At 35.8% G+C, this 20,799-nt stretch overlaps 1 protein-coding gene across 6 annotated transcripts in view; it reads right to left on the bottom strand.

The window, feature by feature from the left end:
• Positions 1-1,293: 1,293 nt before the first annotated feature.
• FZD3 (frizzled class receptor 3) overlaps positions 1,294-20,799 on the bottom strand; it is a 73,229-nt gene continuing 53,723 nt past the window's right edge. For 4 of the 6 annotated variants that reach the window (XM_017961892.3, XM_017961893.3, XM_009212771.4 and 1 more), the window contains 3 exons: positions 16,463-16,611; positions 12,028-12,261; positions 4,511-4,870 (listed from right to left, as the gene is read on the bottom strand). In XM_017961892.3, the coding sequence (XP_017817381.1) occupies positions 4,657-4,870; positions 12,028-12,261; positions 16,463-16,611 (597 nt within the window). In that variant the 3' untranslated portion in view covers positions 4,511-4,656. Of the gene's footprint in view, positions 4,871-12,027; positions 12,262-16,462; positions 16,612-20,799 lie in introns of all 6 variants that reach the window. The other 2 variants (XM_009212769.3, XM_009212770.4) reach the window with 2 other exon arrangements.

The following is a 20,799-nucleotide window of genomic DNA, read 5'->3' as shown; positions in this document are numbered from 1 at the left end:
ATACTAATGAAGACTGTAACTTTGTTTTCTACAGCCCCCCCCCAAATTCTAACAAAATCAAATGATATCAGTAGAACAATTTATGGATCAGGCATGGTGGCTCATGCTTGTAATTCCAGTGCTTTAGGAGGCCAGGAGTTCAAGACCAGCCTGGTCAACATAGTGAGAACCATCTCTACAAAAAATTTAAAAAATTTGAATTAAGCCAGATGCAGTGACTCATGCCTGTAATCCTAGCACTTTGGGAGGCTGAGGTGGGCGGATCACTTGAGGTCAGGAGTTTGAGACCAGAACAGCAAAACTCCTGGCCAACATGGCAAAACTCCATCTCTACTAAAAACACAAAAACTAGCCGGGCGTGGTGGCGTGCACCTGTAGTCCCAGTTACTTGGGAGGCTGAGGCAGGAGAATCACTTGAACCCAGGAGGTGGAGGATGCAGTGAGCCGAGATTGTGCCACTGCACTCCACCCTGGGCAACAAAGCCAGACTCCATCTCAAAAAAAGAAAAAAAAAAAATTAAAATTAGCCAGGTGTAGTGGTGCATGCCTACAGTCTTAGTTACTTGGGAGGCTGAAGCTGGAGGACTGCTTGAGCCTAGGAGTTCAAGGTTACAATGGACTATGATTATGCCACTGCTCTCCAGCCTGTGTGACAGAGCAAGACCCTGTCCCTAAAAAAAATTTTTTTTAAGTAGAATAATTTATGGGTTACAGACCATTATAATAAATGTTATTTCATTTGATCCTTACAATATCCAGTGAGGGAGGCTAAAACCAAAAATTACCTTATCCACATTTTACACTGAAGAAACAAAGACTCAGAGAAATTAAATGACCAGCCCAGTTGACATCATGAGTTAAATTCCAATCCCATGGGAATTTTCATTACACTAGACTACGTAAGTCATCCAAATATGGTAATATGTAAATGTACCTTTGGCATGTCAAAAAGCAATATAAATATCATCATAATGGAATTTTGGTATGTTGATATTTTCTAAGCTCCAGCAAATGATTCACTAATTTATATAAAAAAATTAGGTTGTTCCTTTCATTTCACAGAGATATAGCCTAAACTAAGATGGGTACAATTTGAGTTATTTCCAGCTATTATCACAAAGAAACTGATGAGGTAGGTTAAAATGTAGTAAATTTTTCTAATTTGAACACATTCTTAGAATTTTTATAAATCTGCTCTAAGAGCAGCAGAAAAAGGAAGGTTGATTTGAAGATTAATTTACCCAACTGGTCCACAAAGATCTAACAGCATAAGACTAAAAGGAGTTTAATTACTCACTTCTAAGAATCATTCTTTATCTTCTAAAATTAATTAAAAGGATTGGTACATGTCTGTACATATATTTCTTTAATTACAATAGTGACATGGACTGTTATCTATGCAAAATATGTTTCATTCAGTGTATTTTACATGCTTATTACCTGCCATATATGATTCTGGTAAAGCAGAGACTTCATTTCAAATACATTGGTTAAATTTAGATCTTTCCAATTTCTTTGATGTGAGACTCAGTACTAGAGTAAAAGCAAGTTGTGTGACAAGAATTGTTCATTTAAATATTTATTGAAAAACTGTATGAAGCCCTGTGCCAGCTGAGTTATTGACCAATTGTTCTTTGAAACAAACTGTTTTGAGTTTAATATTATCTTAGATCTTTTGTCTAATTATTGAATAAAACAATGTTGCTGAAATCAAAGTACTTTTTGAAAAGCTTTTGATAATATATTAACATTTTAGAGAGAACTATTGTTTTCTCAGTTGTCAACTGAAAAAAGAAAACACTAAACATTATCATATGCCAATCAAAGTTAAACATATGGTAGGAAAACTGTCCAGACTTACTCAGATTGGTTTAAGCTAGTTGAGACTTGAAACTGCTGCCCAAACTAAATACTGTTGTTTAAAACCATGGATTAACAATATTACATAAATTTTGTGGGACAAAATTAAGATACTTACTGAAAGTAACTGAAAAGTCACTATAGTATTCCCATACATAACAACAATTAATTTGACAGAGAAAATACAAATGAATATATAAAAATGTAGAAGCACGAAGTTAAGATTTTCATAGTGATGTTCACTTAACTGTCTATACTTGGCCCACTTGTAAAAGAAAACCAATTAACATTTTGGCAGTTGATAATATAATGCAGATGGCAATGAATGACAACATCTTCGAGCTCAAACTGGTACCTTCTACATTAACTTATTTTTGTTTGTGAATGTTTGTTTTGGTTCTCTCATGCTGTTTGCAGGAGAGATTCTCAGACAAAAGCTTCATGAATTATTGATAAATGAGTTGTTATATGTTTGGCTTTCAGAGAAAATGTTTATTAATTGTCAGTTATGAGGGAATTCAGACCTACCTGCCTTGAGCATTAACTCCAGTTCCAAGGCAGTGAACACAGAGAAAAACTGAAAACACTTTGGGCCAAATATTCAAATATCTCCCATGAAGAGTAAGTCATATTATCATATATGTACTTTGAAATATATAACATAATAGACAAATTATTACTATCAGAAAACTGACTTTGCTGCCTGAAGAGAAGATTCTTTTTCAACACCTAACTTCTTGGCAGTTTTTGTTTTAAAGGGTGAGAAAGAAAGTACACATGAATTCAACACGTCAAGGAATATACTACAGCAGTCCTCACACCTCTTAAATCCACAATAACCTAATCCCTTATCATTCATAATGCTTTATGGTTTTCAAAGAGCTTTCACAGAATTTTTTTTCACTTGGTCTTAATTTGACAGCTTTGTGAGGTAGGTAGAGTAGTTATTTATCTTCTATCTTCATTTACAAACAAGGGAACTGAGGCTCGGAAAGTTGAATTGTTAAAGGTCATAAACTATAATAGCAGAAGGCAGAGCCAGGCCTCTTCAGAGTCTAGAATAAATCTTCAAAGTATGATTCTTGGATTATCTGCATAAGAATCACCTGCAGTATTTTTATAACTACAGATTTTTAAAGTCCTATCACTTTGGCCTTACTAAGTCTCTCTAAGAGTGGAGCCCAGAACTCGGCATCTGATGCAGAACAACTGAATATCAGATAATGATATGAAAGCCAAAGACTGAATCCATGTGGATGTTCATGTGATATATGATGCCATCAGATCAGCAGGGGCAAGTTATAAAGTGAGTTTCAAGCCAGGCTGTAGATTAGAATCACCTGGAAAGCTTTTTTCCTTTTTAAGAAAGCTACCAATTCTTACTTGTATGAGGAGAAGGTGTTAGGCATCTAAAGTAACCCAAGTGATTCTTATCTGCAGTCAGGGTTGAGGACCCTTGTTTAAATATGCTTTTTACATAATACATCCAGCATGTTCCAGCATTTTTCTTTCTCTTCTGATTATTTCATGCCTAATAAGGTTTACAGTTTATATTGTAAATTATTTAAACATTACCAGATAAACATTTTTTACTTTTTTTAAGATTAAATGATATTCATAGTAAGACTACTAATCATGCTTCATTTAGCTACAGTGATTTTCCAATATCAAATCAATCACCACTTTGGACTGAGGTTATATATATTTCAGTTGTAAACAAGAATGATCCAGAATCTGAAAATAAGGGTGTGGGGCAAAAGCTGTAGCCTACTGGCTATTGGGCAAGGCAAGTGCAGACAATCAACTCACTATAGGAGGGCCTGGAAGCCAAGGTCTGGTGGCTTTGGCAAGATCACATCTCACTATAGAAAAATACAACAATGAATACAGAGAAAATGTTTTGCCATTTTGTAAGTGTGGTTACCACAAAGAACCTTATAATGTATGATGTTTATCTTATTACATGCCTCCACAAAACAAATTTTGAACATTAAGTTCTGTATGAATCAATACTATTACATGGGAAAAGATGGCCACAAATTAAAATTTTTCCATCATGCATATGGATAAGTTATAAAAACACAGCCAGTAAAAGTAATATTTACAAAAGTTAGAAAAACAGCACAATTATAGGGGAAAGAATGCCCATCTCTTTATTCCACTGCTATCCAAATCCTGAATATCTCTGGATGAAGATTATTTCAATAGAATGCTGAGAGAACCTTTCATAGACTAATCAAATTCTTCTGTTGTACTTTTATTCTATTAGCTAAAATACCCTTGCTGATTTATTAAATTCTCCTACAGTTTAAAAACACAGTTCTTTTTTCACTTAGTGTAAATAAAACTACAAAGTCCTACTATTCATCTGAGAAGTAAACCTTGCATAGAAAATTTCTTTAATTCTGAAATTGTTTTATTAACTGAGCTACCAGAATGTTATCTCACAACTAGTTTACAGCATATGAAAGTTCACTACAAAGCAGTCACCACATATTTAGGATTTTTCTAAATATAAAATGAGTGGGTTTATAAAAATGCTTACCAGACAAATAATTATCTCTTCATAACCTAGAAAGACGAATTATTTTTGTGATGATAGAATTCTTAGTGTTTTGGATGCCTTGATGTTCCAAGTTTGATGCAATATAAAAAGCAAACATTTACCTTTCCAGTGGACACAATCTGTAGTTGACTGAAAGCATGTTAACAGTGAGTTACAGCAATCAGTCATGCAAAAGGCAAAGAATAAAATCTTTTTAAACAGCACAAGTTTTCCACCTTAGACAAGACAAACTAAGCACTGGTTCCATCTTCTTCAATAACCCGATTCATGCTGGTGCCATGTGTGATGTGAGTCATGGGATTATTACTGAGATCTCTGATGCTGCTATGTCGTGACTGTTCATTGAGTCGATGAGAACTACTATGCCTGGAGTGATCTGTTAGTCGTGACATGCTGCCATGAGGTAGTCTCTCCTCCATTCCTCTGTAACTGCAGGGCGTGTACCTGTCACGAGAGAGTTTATTTTGTTTTTTTTTTTTTTTTTTTTTTTTTGAGGCGGGGTTTCCCCTTTTTGGCCCGGCTGGAGTGCAGTGGCGCGATCTCGGCTCACTGCAAGCTCCGCCTCCCGGGTTCCCGCCATTCTCCCGCCTCAGCCTCCGAGTAGCTGGGACTACAGGCGCCCGCCACCACGCCCGGCTAGTTTTTGTAGGCTAATTTTTTGTATTTTTAATAGAGACGGGGTTTCACCGTGGTCTCGAGCTCCTGACCTTGTGATCCGCCCGCCTCGGCCTCCCAAAGTGCTGGGATTACAGGCGTGAGCCACCGCGCCCGGCCAATAACCAACTTTTGATTGCTTAACTTCGTTAACACTGTAGAATTATTGACATGGCCAACAAAAGAGAAGAGATAATCCACTCAGAATTAAGGTTCCATTCATTCTCTGCAAAAGGACAGAAGCTAAGATTAAATAAGGCTGATCGATTTAAAGCTGCACTAGATATGGATACCTTTGTCATTCAAATGAGTTTTGAACAGGGTGGGTTCAGGGAGAGGGGTAACAACAAATAGAAGAAATGTGGCATTGTCCCTGGCAGCCAAGAAGAGTGGCTATGATCAGTAGACAAGTACACTCAAATTTTATTAAAAGACTGATTGGAAGAGGGAGAATATGAAATCAGAGGTGAAATCGGTATAACCTAAAAAAAAAAAATTAATGAATAAACTGGCAAGCAATGATGACAGTATGTGCCGAAAGCTGCTTTCTAGATAGCCCAGTTAACAACTGAATTAACTACCTGTAAATTATCTTAATTACCTCTCATCAGGGCTTCAGGCTGTGAAGACGCTCCTTCATGGAAGCTACATCTGCTTGGAAGTTACGTCCTAACACTTTGTAACCTATATTCTAGCTAAAGTAAATTCTTTGTACCTTCAGCTCTAGACCCAGCTTGGAGTATGTGAGCTGGGCTCCCTCTGCTAACTGCAGGTTGTCTCCTTCTCTGCACTTATCTTGGAAAGCAGCAATGGAGCTGTTAAATTTTCTTTTGTTGCAGTCCTGACTCACCGAGCTTTGCCATGAGGAATGAGATTAGCTCTAGGCCAGTCAAGGTCAGGAAAATCAATTATGACTTTTTTATTAGGCCTTTGCTTATGGAGCTAGCATGCTATTTATCAATGATTCTGGCTTTATAGTGTGCTCTTTCAAGGTAAGGACCATATTTTATCCTTTAATCCCTAGTGCCTCAAGAAGTATTTGTTTAAAATACTTTTTGTTTATACTTACACCTATACATATACCATTTTGTAAAAGTATTTGATTTAGGATAATAAACCTCAAAGAAAACTTAGTATAATCTATAACTTTAATTAACATTAAGTTTTAAGTAACGTTTCTAAAAATAATATATAGTAGGCTAGGTTTTTTTTTTTTTTTAAACAGTCATCAAAAAAACTAATCATAAGCAGCTGCAGATCTGTTGGCTGTCAGAAAGCGTTAATCCACCATTCCTTCACAAAAATAATTGTAACAAATTTCATGACTCAGTGTGAATTATTTATAAAATTTAAAGATAGATTCATACACCACAGAGGTGATCTTCTAGTAACATTTTCATTAGATCAGAGTTTAAAACTTGAGAAGTCCTTTGAAAATTATTTTTTCAAAAAAACATGTATTTTGGCCGGGCGCAGTGGCTCTGGCCTGTAATCCCAGCACTTTGGGAGGCTGAGAAGGGCAGATCACCTGACAGGGTCAGGAGTCCAAGAGCAGCCTGGCGAACATGGTGAAACCCCGTCTCTACTAAAAATACAAAAATTAGCTGGGCGTGGTGGTGGGCGCCTGTAATCCCAGCTACTTGGGAGGTTGAGGCAGGAGAATTCCTTCAACCTTGGAGGCAGAGGTTGCAGTGAGCCGAGGTCACACCACTTTGCTACAGCCTGGACGACTAGGGCGACACTCTGTCTCAAAAAACAAAAACATGTATTTTTGTTTCAGTAAAGCAAAAAAAGAAAAGTTAAATATGAAAAGATAAATATTTTAAACATTTCTCGTGTTAATAGGTAAAATATTATTCCTCATTCATTAAAAGATAGCTTCATATTTAGGACCTAAAACAGTTTTAAATTTGTTCTGCATGTTTTGGTAAATAATGACAATGTATGCAGATGAAAACGTTTCAGAATGGGCTTGTTATTCTAGTCTAATAATTATTATTTTGCATAATGGTTGTTGCCTTAAAACTGAGTAGAAGATTTTTCCAAGTTTCCAAATATGACTTGGCAGCTGATTTGGAGATCTTTCACCTCTCAATGGCTACCCAAGCGTCTGTCTCAAATAAATATGGCAAATGAAAAGAGCAAAATATGATGCAGTTTTCTAGTAATGATATAAAGTTATCTTTTAAAAGTCACTATATAAAAATATAAGCTGAGCATTTTCTAAAATGAAATATAAAGCTTTGAGTGACAAAAACTCAAATAATGTATTTTTCATAGAAAAATTTACTATATTGAATAATTTTATCTAAATTCCTTAAGTGACACATATGGCCATCCACAAAACATTTTAGAATATGAACAACCTGCCCATGGATAATTAAGAGTCAACTACATAGAAAAGTAAATTTAAATATACTGTTTAATCTCAACTGTATATGTAGGAGTTACCAAGTTTATTTTTTGACAGTCATTTAAACCACTGTGACCACTGACTCTAAAACACAATGTGAAAATGTAAATAAATTTTAATATAAGCTTAGACAAAACAATTAGGATGGTTAATTTGCTGCTATTGTCAAAAAGATACTGTGGTGCCTTCCAAAGTCAACATAAAAAAACCTTGAAGACGACTGACTCTTTTTCAGTTTCCATAGTATTTGCTATCACTAATCTAAATAACTGAATTAACTGTAGTTTTACTAATACCTCCTTATTTATTCCCTAGCTTTTTCTTGTCATGGCACCCACTTACCAACCTAATCATTCATTCCCAAACCTCCACCTACCTACTTATTCACTTCCTTTTTCACCCACTCTCTCATCTAACCACCAATTACTTATTCTTTGAAGCTGACATATGTGTGTAGGTGTATTCACCTCAGCCTATTCTGTTTTCTATAGCACAGAGATCACTAATTATCCAGCAAAGAATCTGGGCCAGAGTGAGTATTGGGAAGTGTGTGTGTGTGTGTGTGTGTGTGTGTGTGTGTGTGTGTGTGTGAGAGAGAGAGAGATCCCACAGCCAATGAGATGATTAGAAAATGACCAAAACATAGTGTTGACACACAAAGTTAAAAACTGACTGAAGCAGAAGGAAATCTCCATGAGATGGCTTTTCAAATTACGACAATCCTTGTTCAGACTTCTGGTTCACCATAGTCTTGGAATCTCTCAAATCTGCCTTAAAGTTCTAGGTACAGCAAAGAGTCCTACAGTATGAGTACTCGTGCGCCACATTACAAAACACCTTCAGTAGGGTGCCACTGTCATTCTGGCTCCTGAATTTCTGGGAAACATCCACATTATTTCTAAAGTCATTATTTATTTGATAGATGTGTACATTCCCTACTATATACATGCCTAGCACTGTGCTAGATACTGTGAAGGAATGTGGTGTCACTTAGTTCTTATTCTCTAGAAGCTGCAAACTTAGCTGAGGAAAGACAATTATACAGAAAATAGATCATAACAAAAAGAATGATAAGCAATTTCTCTGACTCACATGCCCATTGTTCTTCTTCCTGTATTATTATTACTGTGAATATTTCCCAAGGTCTTGTTTTTGGCCTGTTGTTCTTTTTTTAATAGTGACTCAAGGGATTCTAGCTCACAATTTTAATTGCCAACTACCTCATATTGATGATTGTAAACTTTCTTATCTAAGCTACAGCTCTATTCAGATGAGAGTGGCTGAAATCTATTTTTAACTGCCCTCAGAAATTCTCTACTTAATATAAACTCATCTTTTACTGTTCATTCACCCTACTTATCTCCTCTAAGATATTTTCATGAACCAATCTGACCTTTCTCTTTCCTGCAGTTCTACATCTATTATCTTTAACACTCACTGTCTTAATTATATCCTGGCTTGTGCTATTATTTAATTGGTTCATATGTATATGTCTTATCTTTCCTATAAGGTTATATGCTCCTAGAATGCATAAATTACATGTTACTTTTCTTCCATACACATCTTATCTTTCCTATAAAGTTATATGCTCCTAGAATGCATAAATTACATCTTACTTTCCTTCCATATACATCTTTATACATAGTATGTCACATGCATAGATATTATACTATAAATAATTATTCATTCATCATTGAAAGGATAAGGCCAGGCCGGACATCGTGGCTCATGCCTGTGCCAGCTCTTTGGGAGGCTGAGATGGGGAGATCACTTGAGGCCAGGAGTTCGAGACCAGCCTGACCAACATGTCAAAACCCCGTCTCTAATAAAAATAAAAAAAAAATTAGCTGAGTGTGGTGGCACACACCTGTAATCCTAGCTACTCAGGGGGCTGAAGCATGAGAATCGCTGGAACCTGGCAGGCAGAGGTTGCAGTGAGCTGAGATAGTACCACTGCACTCCAGCCTGGGCAACAAAGTGAGTCTCGGCCTCAAAAAATAAATAAATAAATAAATAAATAAATAAATAAATAAATAAAGAAAGAAAGAAAGAAAGAAAGAAAGAAAGAAAGAAAGAAAGGATAAGGCCGATAACGTCAAATAAAGCTGAGTTCATGGAGGGTGGTGACTGATAAATATATTTTAAAAGAATTCTGATTCCCTCCCTCCTTATCAGTATTTTTAGCTGGGACCCCTAAATTACTGTAGAAACTTCCTAACTAGTCTTACTCACAATTTTCTTCATTCCGATGCTATTGCCAAGTGATTTTTCTAAAATACAAATCTGATTTTCTCACTTCAATGCCTGAAGTCCTATGATAGTTTCTCACTGCTGTCAGGGAAAAATGCAAACTCCTCAGTATGAATTCCTCTCCGTCAGTTGCCGAAACATGCAGTCTATGCTCTAGCCATACCCACGTACCTAACTACCTGCCTGTCTTCGTTGCCTCTGCATGTGCTGTTTCCTTGTCTTTAACTCCCAACTGCCTCCTCTGAATCCTATTGAAAGTAGAAGAGACATCTCTTGCGAAGCTTTCACTTTCTATGATTTATTAAATGGTTTTCTTCTCTGATATCCCAATGCACCCTGTACACATTTTTACTATACCTACTGAAGTGTATTGTAATTGACTGTTTACTCTTTTGTCTTCCTTCTCTGCATCCTCAGCACTTAGAAGAATGCTTCTCATATAGGAGCGCTAAGTGGAACAAAAGGAGGAAGGAAGGAGAAAGGATCCTTGTGGTTAAAATGAAGTCACTGGTGATGTTAGAGGGTACAGTTCAGGCAGGTAGAGAGGAGAAAAAGACTACATTTTCAAGGCATAAAGGATGGATTAGGAAGAAAAATATTCAAAATAGTTATTTCCAAAATTTAGCCAGGAAAGGAAAAGGAAATGGATACAAGATACATCAGCATCAAAGAAAGACTGCTGCTCTTTTAAACACAGGGTAGCTGACCAACAGAAAGTAAAAGAAAACAAGTTAAGAGGAAAAAACAGAAGATTAAAAAAGGAAAGTACAGAGAATCGGATCCTACACTAGGAGGACAGGGAGAAGACTGAGACTGACAGGACAGAAACAGCTGTGGAAACAGATGTTTTCAAGTGAACACAGAATCCTGTCATTTTCAGGTATTATAATTTCCATTCTTTCAGTTTCCCAAACTAGAAATCTTAAAACAAACAAACAAAAAAATCCCAAAAAAGTCTTTAGCACATTCCTTTTCTCTAGCTGCTAATATTAATTTCTTACCAATCTCTATCATTTCTTCTTTCTTCTTCTTCCTTTTTTTTTTTTTTTTTTTTTTGAGACAGAGTTTTGCTCTTGTTGCCCAGGCTGGAGTGCAGTGGCATGATGTCAGCTCACTCCAACCTCCACCTCCCGGGGTTCAAGTGATTCTTCTGCCTCAGCCTCCTGAGTAGCTGGGATTATAGGCGCCTGCCACCACATCTGGCTACATCATTTCTTCTTTCTAAATATCTTTCAGGTCAGCTCTTCCTCTCCTCCCACTGCCACCATTCTCCTAAAAGCTTTTATCATCTCTCAAATAAATTACTGAAAAAATCCCAAGCAGTTTCTAATTCTAGTGTCTCATTTTTCAAATTTAACAAGAAACGCACAGCCAGGCTTCTCTCAAACATTTTCTCTGTGAAACCAACCCCTCCCCAGCCACCAGAATTAATCACTCCCTCCTCTATGCTACTACTGTACCTAGTAAACAGGGGTTGGCAAACTAAGGCCTGCTGGCCAAATCCTATTTTTGCAAATAAAGTTTTATTGGAATGCAATTACTTCTATTTGACTACATATTGTCTACGACTGCTTTCATGCTACAACAGCAGACTCAAATAGTTGCAATGGAGACCATATGGCTCATAAGGCCTAAAATATTTACTATCTGACTCTTTACGGAAAACGTTTGCTAACTCCTGAACTATACTATCATACTTATATGTTACTTTGTCAATTACAATAATAATAGAAGCTGATATGAGGTACTCGCTGAGGCAGGCACTGTTCCAAGGAATTAGGTAGGCTATCTCATTTAATTTGTACAACATTATTAAAGAGGCAGATATTACTATTTTCATTTTATAAATAAGGAAACTGAGGCTTATCATTCCAGATCCATGTTCTAAACCACAAACTGACTACACTTCTTTCTAAATAGACTGTGAGCTTATTAAGAGCAAAGATCATGCCTAAGTCATCTTTGTATTCTTAGGGCCTAGTACAGTGCCAGATGTAGTAGGTGTTCCATAATTGTTTACTAAATTAGTCTTACTAAAATAACCACTTTTACCCTGTCTTCTCCCTGCTCAATCCCCTGCAATAACTCCCATATTGCTTACCGCATCAAATCTAAATGACTCTGACTGACTTTAAGTCTGACCATAGTCTGGACAACTCTATCTAGCAAAGTTCAAAGGCTTAATTATGTTCAACTTCTATTTCAGAATTGGCTGCTCTTCTTTCTTAAGCTGTATGACCATAATTCAGCTTATGAAATAAACTACACTACTAACAAAACTCACCTGCCATCACGTGATCTGTGGAGGCTGCCGTGGTAGCTGCTCACTTTGCTGTGGACGCTGCCTGCTTTGCTTCTTTGATCATCCACCATAGCCAGCTGAGTTGAAGAAGCATGGGTGGATGTTCCTTGAGTGGAAGTTCCCCTTGACTTTCTTATGATAGGAGTATTTGGATCCCTCAGGAGAGACTGAGCAAAATCAGGTTCCTGGAGTACCTGTCGGCTCTCATTCACTATCCTAGACAACAAAATAGTAAGTTTAACATACATACCAATCTTCCCACAGACCAATAAGCAATACTTCTGTGCAACACTGATATTATTCTTGAAATTAATTGCTCGCCAAATTAGATCTATAGGACTGATATGAAGAAACATTGTTGACAGAGGAAAGACTATAACAACAATCCATGTCAATCTGTCCCCTAAGGTGGTATGATGGAAAAAGGCCTGTGTTAGAATAAGGAAATCAGGATTTTAGTTCCAACTTTATCAACAAAAACGTGATCTTAAGCATGTCATTATCTCCTCTTCCTTTCATTTCTTCATCTATAAAATGAAGGTATACAATTTCATCATTTCTAAAAGGTCCCTTTCAGCCAAAGAAATTTGTCATTCTCAAGATACTGAACTATTATGAAGATATAACTCTAAAATAGAAAAATTGTTTTCTTGCATGGTTCATATAACTAGTAGAGGCTTCACTGTAGCATGGATACAACATTTAAGTTGTAAGAGCAGTTGTTTTAGTGTACGAGTTGATTTTATGCAGAAGCAGTTGTCTAGTGCTGGAATAAACATGAGCAGTCATAATTAGAATAAAACAAAATGAAAAATTAAAGTTACGATTAAGTCTCAGACATATTAGAAGCTTAAAGGGAAACATTTAGGGGAAAAATTATTGTCAAAAACAAAAAATTCTAACTGCTATCAAAGGATTAAGTAGAAAGATGGCTTATGATGATGAACAAGGCAGTAATTAAATTAATACATGAGCTAAACAGTTGTAAAGGTTAGTGTCTTGGATTATGTAAATAAAGGACTTACTATGAAAAATCATAAAGTTAAAATCAGATCATCAATTTCACTTCAAAAATAAAACTCCAGCATGTAAAGACTGGATCATATATTGAGAAATTACATATATTATAAATTTTCACATTACAAAAGGATTGTCATTATTGCTGTTGTTTTTCATGTTGGGGTAGGTGGGCTGAAGGAAGTCTAGTATTTATCGAGTACTTTATATATATTCTTCTTTGAATCCCCTTAATAATGTCATCATTACAGAGATTCATGTCCTAAGAGTATATTTCTAAGGGAATATTGGATATCTATTAATAACAGACATTATAATCCCCATTTCATAGACAAAGAAACTAAAGTTTTAAGAGATTAAAGAACTTTCAAAAAATCACACAACAAAACCAACAGTCAAGGATCAAACTTAAGTTTAAAGTCTTAGAGGCTAATTACAAGGTAATGATAAAACAGTGTTTATATATATCTGGAAAACAAAGTGTCAAAAACATGACAGAAAAAAGAACAAGTCAAAAACAGTGGGAAAAAAAAAAATCTGGATTCGTTCCTCTGTCATCAATGACCTTATTCACATATATACATACATCCTACCAAGTCATTCTTGGTTGTTGACTTTATTTTCTAAACTTGGTTAAAACTGACTTCTAGTTGTCCCAAAAGTTTAACTCACGTTCAAATGGTGAAGGTTTGTCCCCTCATTTTACAGATAATGTCCAGAGAAATTAAGTGAAATGACCCAGGTAATCCAAAAGAGGATTTCTAAAAATATTTAAATCTATGTCAGAATTATTAGCATAAGTATGGTCTTAAATCTGGCTTCACTTAAGGGGAGAACATTAATTTGATTAGCACAATGTTAGAAACTAGTCTACAGCATAGTATAACAAAGCAGTTAAAAGCAAAGCTCTGGAGTCAGACTGTTTGGGTTTGAATCTATATGTCAGCAATCACTTGTTATGAAATCTTGGTTCTATGCCTCAGTTTCCTTATCTGTAAAATGATGTCCTCCCTCACAAGGCTGTTTACAGCATTAAACGATTTAATGTGTAAAGTGCTTAGAACAGTCTTTGAGTATTAAATATGCCCAATAAATTAGTACCCATTATTATGATTATCTTATAGTCGTTTCCCAAAGGCTAACCAGACAAATGCTAGAAATAGCCAAAGGGTGCCCACACTCTTGAATGCCAGAATAAGGGGCTGCCACTCCAGCTCAGAGCACATTCTGGCTTGGAAGATGACAAGGACTGTTGGTTGGAAATCCACAGCTGCAGAAATCCAAATGGAAGGGCCCGAGAGTTTTAACCAGTTTCAAAAGGATTTGGGCCCAACCAGTATCCCCGCAAACTATCCAGGATAAATCTCTCTGAGGAAAGCTTCAGTTTAGCTCTATCTGAAATTTCTAATGCAACTCTATTACAGAATTATTTATATATGGCCCAGAGGTGTCCAGGAATGTTTAATTCAAGTCCTTTCCTCAGCATCGTGTTTTACTGTGATTACAATACAGTTTTCCAAAGAATACACAAATAAATCACAGTAAATCCCAAAAGGGAGGAAACTCTAAGAGAGCAGGGTCTTGGCCTGTTCTGTTTGCTATCAAATCACTGGTATCCAAAAGTAGTTGGTGGCACATAGTAAGCATTCAACAAGACTTTCTTTTTTTTGTTTTTTTTTATTATACTTTAAGTTTTAGGGTACATGTGCACAACATGCAGGTTTGTTACATACGTATACCTGTGCCATGTTGGTGTGCTGTACCCATTAACTCGTCATTTACATTAGGTATATCTCCTAATGCTATCCCTCCCCCCTACTCCCTCCCCACAACAGGCCCCAGTGTGTAATGTTCCCTTTCCTGTGTCCAAGTGTTCTCGTTGTTCAAAGAATGAATATGCCTAGAAGATAAATGTTTTTGGTTGCTATTGAGTGAGCTCATCCCCTTCTTTCCTTCTCTGCTCTACGAAATTATATTTAAAGGAGAAATGCATTATCTGATATCACTAGTAGCAGTCTCAGATATCAGAATAAGAAATGTATACAGTCGTCCCTCAATTTCCTCACGACAGTGGTTCCAAGACCCCCTGTAGGTACCAAAATTCGAGGATGCTCAAGTCCTTATATAAAATGGCGTAGTATTTGCATACAACCTCTTGTATACTTTAAATCACCTCTAGATTACTTACAGTACCTCACTTTATTTGCATAGATTCAGTGTAGTGCTCAGCATGCAGCAAATTCAAGTTTTGCTTTTTGGAATTTTCTTGAATTTTTTTTTCCCAAATATTTTTGATCCATTGTTGGTTGAATCCACTGATATGGAACCCCCAGATACAAAAGGCTGACTGTATATTAAACTGTGTTGTTAATATAATTTGTGTAACAGAAATTGTTAATTACTGGTATTTTAGTGAATATAAACTTTATTAGTGAGGCAGAAACTAAAGTAACTTCAAATTGTATCATATGAGAAAATGACATTAACCAATACTAGGCACATTCTACATATAATTTTAAAATATTTACAGACTACCCCACGAAAAAATCATTCTTTCATGGATCCTAGGTTAAGTAAAATCATAAGAAATATAGAATCCACTAACTCAGAGTTTGCGATAACTCAGATAGAGATACCTATGAGACTTAAAACTAAGTAGAGTTTGAAATCATTTGTTCCACTGTGAAAACCGAAGGGTCTTGTTTTGTTTTGTTTTACAAACTAAGGTACAAACACTTAAAGATTCCTTAAATATGCCCTCAAATCACACTGTAATATGCAGTATGGCCAACTATGAATTAAACAACCTCTAACACATTTCAATTAATCTACTAATACCATTTTTCTATTTGGCTTTAACATGTACTATATTAGAATGGAATAAGAGTATTTCTTTATGTCACTTTTGGTACACTTGGAAGAACAATGGACAACTGGAGACAGAAGTTTATCTAGCTCTTATCAGTAAATACCTGTGTGACTTTGGCCAAGCACTTAACCACTATCTTGGTTTTCTCATTTGTAAAAGAGAGATAAGAATATATGTCAACCTTCAAAGGAATATCATGAAGATCAGATAAGAATGTAGAGAAAAGCATTAATTTGCTTTTAAGAAAATTACAATTTGAATTTTTTTCACAAAGACTGGACTTCCTTCAAATACTCTGAATTAGTACAGGAGGCTTGGTCATCTTCGGGACTACTTGGCCATCTTCTCAAAATAAGTTTTTAGTTTTAAATTAAGACATGCTACTGTGCCAATCATAACTGGATACTGCTGAAAATGTTATAGTCTTGTTTGAATAATTCTCCAAATCCAAATCATTTTAACACAAGCAACACAAAAAAAATTACGTAAATGTGAGGTTTGTGAACACTGTGATAATTTATTTCAACTTACTCTTTTTTCCTACGACCATGAAAAAAACTGGCCCATTCAAAGCATGTCTTTTTGCTTCCAACCCAAAATACAGAGGGAATGCCAACTATGAGAGCCATCAAGTATTTCATCAGAAAGAGAATCAAGTCTGGACGACTCATTTGAGTAACCTGGAAGAACAGAAAGAAAAGCATCTTAAATATATAAAAATAACTTTCTATTAAAGGCCATTATGAAATATTTTTCTTCTTTTTCTTTTCTTTTCTTTTTTTTTTTTTGAGACTGAGTTTTGCTTTTGTCACCTAGGCTAGAGTGCAATGGTGTGATCTTGGCTCACTGCAACCTCTGCCTCCCACGTTCAAGCAATTCTCCTGCCTCAGCCTCACAAGTAACTAGGATTACAGGCATGTGCTAACATGCCCAGGTAATTTTTGCATTTTTAGTAGAGAGGGGGTTTCACCATGTTGGTCAGGCTGCAGGTGATCTGCTGCCTCAGCCTCCCAAAGTGCTGGGATTACAGGCATGAGCCACCGCACCCGACCCAAAATCTTTTAAATAAAGTAAGAGTAAAATAATTCTACAAATTTGATGTTCTCACTTATAAGGTTTTATAGGTAATTTTCTTATTATGTGGAAAAAACACACTCCTGAAAATTTGACAATAAATTTATACTCTATACATTGAGACATATCTATCTATCTAGATAGATATGATGATAGACACTTGGCTGACATTAGTCATCTTCTAAAACACGAAAGAATGAAGAGCATTTGTACAATGGCGGGGGAAGGGTGGTGGTGATGTAGATGAACTTTTTAAAAGAGTAATGTGAAAATAAGATGCAATAAAAGGAAAAGACTGATAGTTTTGACTATTAAAAATTTAAAACTTCTATAGAACAAAAAGCCTTAAATCAAATCAATAGAATAATGACTAACTAGAAATATCAATTGTATTATCAATCAATAAAGCAAACCTTTATAGGAAAAGAAAATGAAGAATAGACTGGGTGTGGTGGCTGTAATCCCAGCACTTTGGGAGGCTGAGGCAGGCAGATCACCTGAGGTCAGGGGTTCAAGACCAGCCTGGCCAACATGGCGAAACCCCATTTCTATTAAAAATACAAAAATTAGCCGGGCGTGGTAGCAGGCACCTGTAGTCCCAGGTACTCGGGAGGCTGAGACAGGAAGAATCAGTTGAACCGGGGAGGTGGAGGTTGCAGTGAGTCAAGATTGTGCTACTGTGCACTCCAGCTTGGGCAATAGAGTAAGACTCTGTCTCCAAAAAAAAAAAAAAAAAAAAAAAAAGATAAAAGAAGAAATAAAGTATTTGTTAAGACAAAAAATAGCAGAATAACCCAAAGTTGGTTACTGAAAAAGGAATAGTCCAGACTCCAGTCTAATCAAAACAAAGGGAAGAAAACAGCAAATACACAGACACAGAAACGATAATAAACAGATGCAAATAGAGAAAAATTAAATAATCTTAAAAAGACTACTTTGCTCAATTCCATGCAAACAGACTTGAAAACCAATGGAAACAAATGATAGGAAAATGTAATTTAACAAAATTGACTCCAGAGGAAATAAAAAAATTTAAACAGATATATTATAGAAGAAATAAAGTTGTCAAAGAGCCACCTCCTCTCAGAAAGCACTAGACCCAAGAGTTTCATAGGAAAATGCTAATAAACCATTAAAGAATACATAATTTCAAATTGTCTGAAAACACACAAAAAGAAAGCTATTAAAATTATTGATATAAAGCAAGAATAAAATCATACTTAACAAAGGCTCCATAAAGAAACTATTTATTTATGTCTCATTTAGGAATTTGTATGCAAACAGAATTGAACAGCAAATTAAAAGAATAGGCCAGGACCAAACAGGGGAATGCAAGCATGGTTCAATATCAGTAAATTTATTTATAAATTCAACATATTATTAGATCAAAGGGAAAACATATGATCATCTTCATAAATGCCACAAAGGCATTTGATAAAAATATTCACTCTTGATTTTTAAGAACTGTAATAAAATACAAATAGATGGAGTCCTTAAAGACGCTATATATCTATATCACAATCCAAAAGCAAACATCATGCTTAATAGAAACACCAAAAGTCACCAGAAATATTTTCATTAAAATATGGGATACAAGAAGAGTATCTACTGCCACCACTCTTAGTTAACCATTTCAACAGCTCTAGACTGCAATTAAAGAAATAAAGGTTATAAAAACTAGAAAGGAGGAGGCAATGTGATCGTTATTCATAAATAATATAATTTTATACCTGGAAAAACTAAGAGAATAAAGTAAAAACTATTATAAATTATAAGCGGGGTGGCTAGGTATGAAATAAAATACACAAATAACTTTCACATATATAAATATCAATTAGTAGATATAAGAAAGAAAATTTTTCATTTACCATTGTTATGGGCTAAACTGTCTCCTCTATCCAAATTCGTATGTTGAAGCCCTAACTCCCAGTACCTCAGAATGTGACTGTATTTGGAGGTGGGGCCTTCAAAGAGGTAATTAAGGTTATGTGGGTAGATCCTAACCCAATCTGGCTGATATCCTTATAAGAGGAGGAAATTTGGACATAAAGACACCAGGGATGTGTACACACAGAGAAAGACCATGTGAGGACACAGCAAGCAGGCTCCCGTCTACAAGCCAAGGAGAGAGACTTGAGAGGAAACCAAACCTGCCAGCACCTTCATCCTGGACTTGCAGCTTCTAGAACTGTGAGAAAATTAGTTTCTGTTGTTTAAGCTACCCAGTCTGTGGTCTCATTATGGTAGCCCTAGCATACTAATACAAACTATAACAAAAGAGACAAAACACCTAAGAATAAATTTAATACGAAAAATGATCTATTTGAAGATGTTTTAAAACACACCCCACTTCAAACATGTTCTTAGTTAGAAATAATTTATCATAAGAAAGGAGATTCTCCTTGATTTAGTTATCAAATTCCAAAATTCCAATAAAAATACCAAGAGTTATATGAGAATTAGACAAGTTGATTTTAAAGTTTATAGGGAAAAACAAACAAGAACAGGAAAGTCCTGAAAGAGAAGAAAAATAGATCATTAAGGTATAATAATTAAAGCTGTGTAATTATGGTATACAGTGTTTAATATAAGCAGTACTTAAGTAAGTGACATTTCAAACCATTCAGAAAAAATATGTTTATTCAATAAATGGATTCTGGACACGCTTCTAGAAAAAAACAGCTGTGAAGTCATACCATATTTCATACCTAGATGAATTTCTAAAAGATCAAAAATTCAGGCCAGGCGCAGTGGCTCAGGCCTGTAATCCCAGCACTTAGGGAGGCTGAGGCAGGTGGCTCGCTTGAGCCCAGGAGGCAGAGGCTGCATGGCGCCACTGCACTCCAGCCCGGGCAACACAGCAAGATCCCATCTCAAAGGAAATAAATAATTAAATAAAAACAAAAAAACAAAAATACAAACGTAAGAAAAAAATTAACAACAAAAAAAACCATAAAGTTAAAGTTGTAGATGAAAGCTTTTATTTCGGGGAGAGAGATGAGGAGTTACTTTCTAACAATGACACAAAACTTATAAGCCATCAAAAAGAGACAAGTGAGCCAAGCGCAGTAGCTCCCATCTGTAATCCCAGTGCTTTGGGAGGCCGAGGCAGGCAGATCCCCTGATGTCAGGAGTTCGAGACCAGCCTGACCAATATGGTGAAACCCTGTCTCTACTAAAAATACAAAATTTAGCCAGGTGTGATGGTGGGCACCTGTAGTCCCAGCTAGTTGGGAGGCTGAGACAGGAGAATTGTTTGAACCTGGGAGGCAGAGGTTGCAGGGAGCTGAGATCATGCCACTGCACTCCAGCCTGGGCGACAGAGCTAGGCTCTGTCTCAAAAAAAAAAAAAAAAGAAAGAAAGAAAGAAAGAAACAACTATGCCAGATAAAATCCCACATTTCTGCATGGCCATAACTATTGTTAACAGCAGCCAAAATACAATTAAAAAGCTGATATAAAATTGTTGCAAATTATATGGCAGATAAAAGGGCTAATTTCGTTAATGAGTAATAAACTCCTACAACTAAAAAAGCCCATGACCCGAAGAAAAACAGGCAAACTATATCAACAATTTACAGAAAACAAAAGACAGATCTAGAGCTCAGACTCATAGTTAATTATATGCTGGTTCTACTTTTCAACCTATCAAATAGGTAAGATCTGAAAGTCTGACAGTATATTGCATTAGCAAATGTGTGGACGAATACTCTCATATATTGGCGATGGAGAGGTAAATTCATAAACCTCTATAAAAGACAATTTGGCAATATCTATCAAAGTTATGCCCTTTG

The sequence above is a fragment of the Papio anubis genome, chromosome 8 (assembly GCF_008728515.1).
Source record: "Papio anubis isolate 15944 chromosome 8, Panubis1.0, whole genome shotgun sequence".
In the NCBI taxonomy this organism is placed as follows: domain Eukaryota; kingdom Metazoa; phylum Chordata; class Mammalia; order Primates; family Cercopithecidae; genus Papio; species Papio anubis.
Note: the sequence above shows the minus strand (reverse complement) of the source record. Positions and strands in the feature narration are given on the sequence as shown.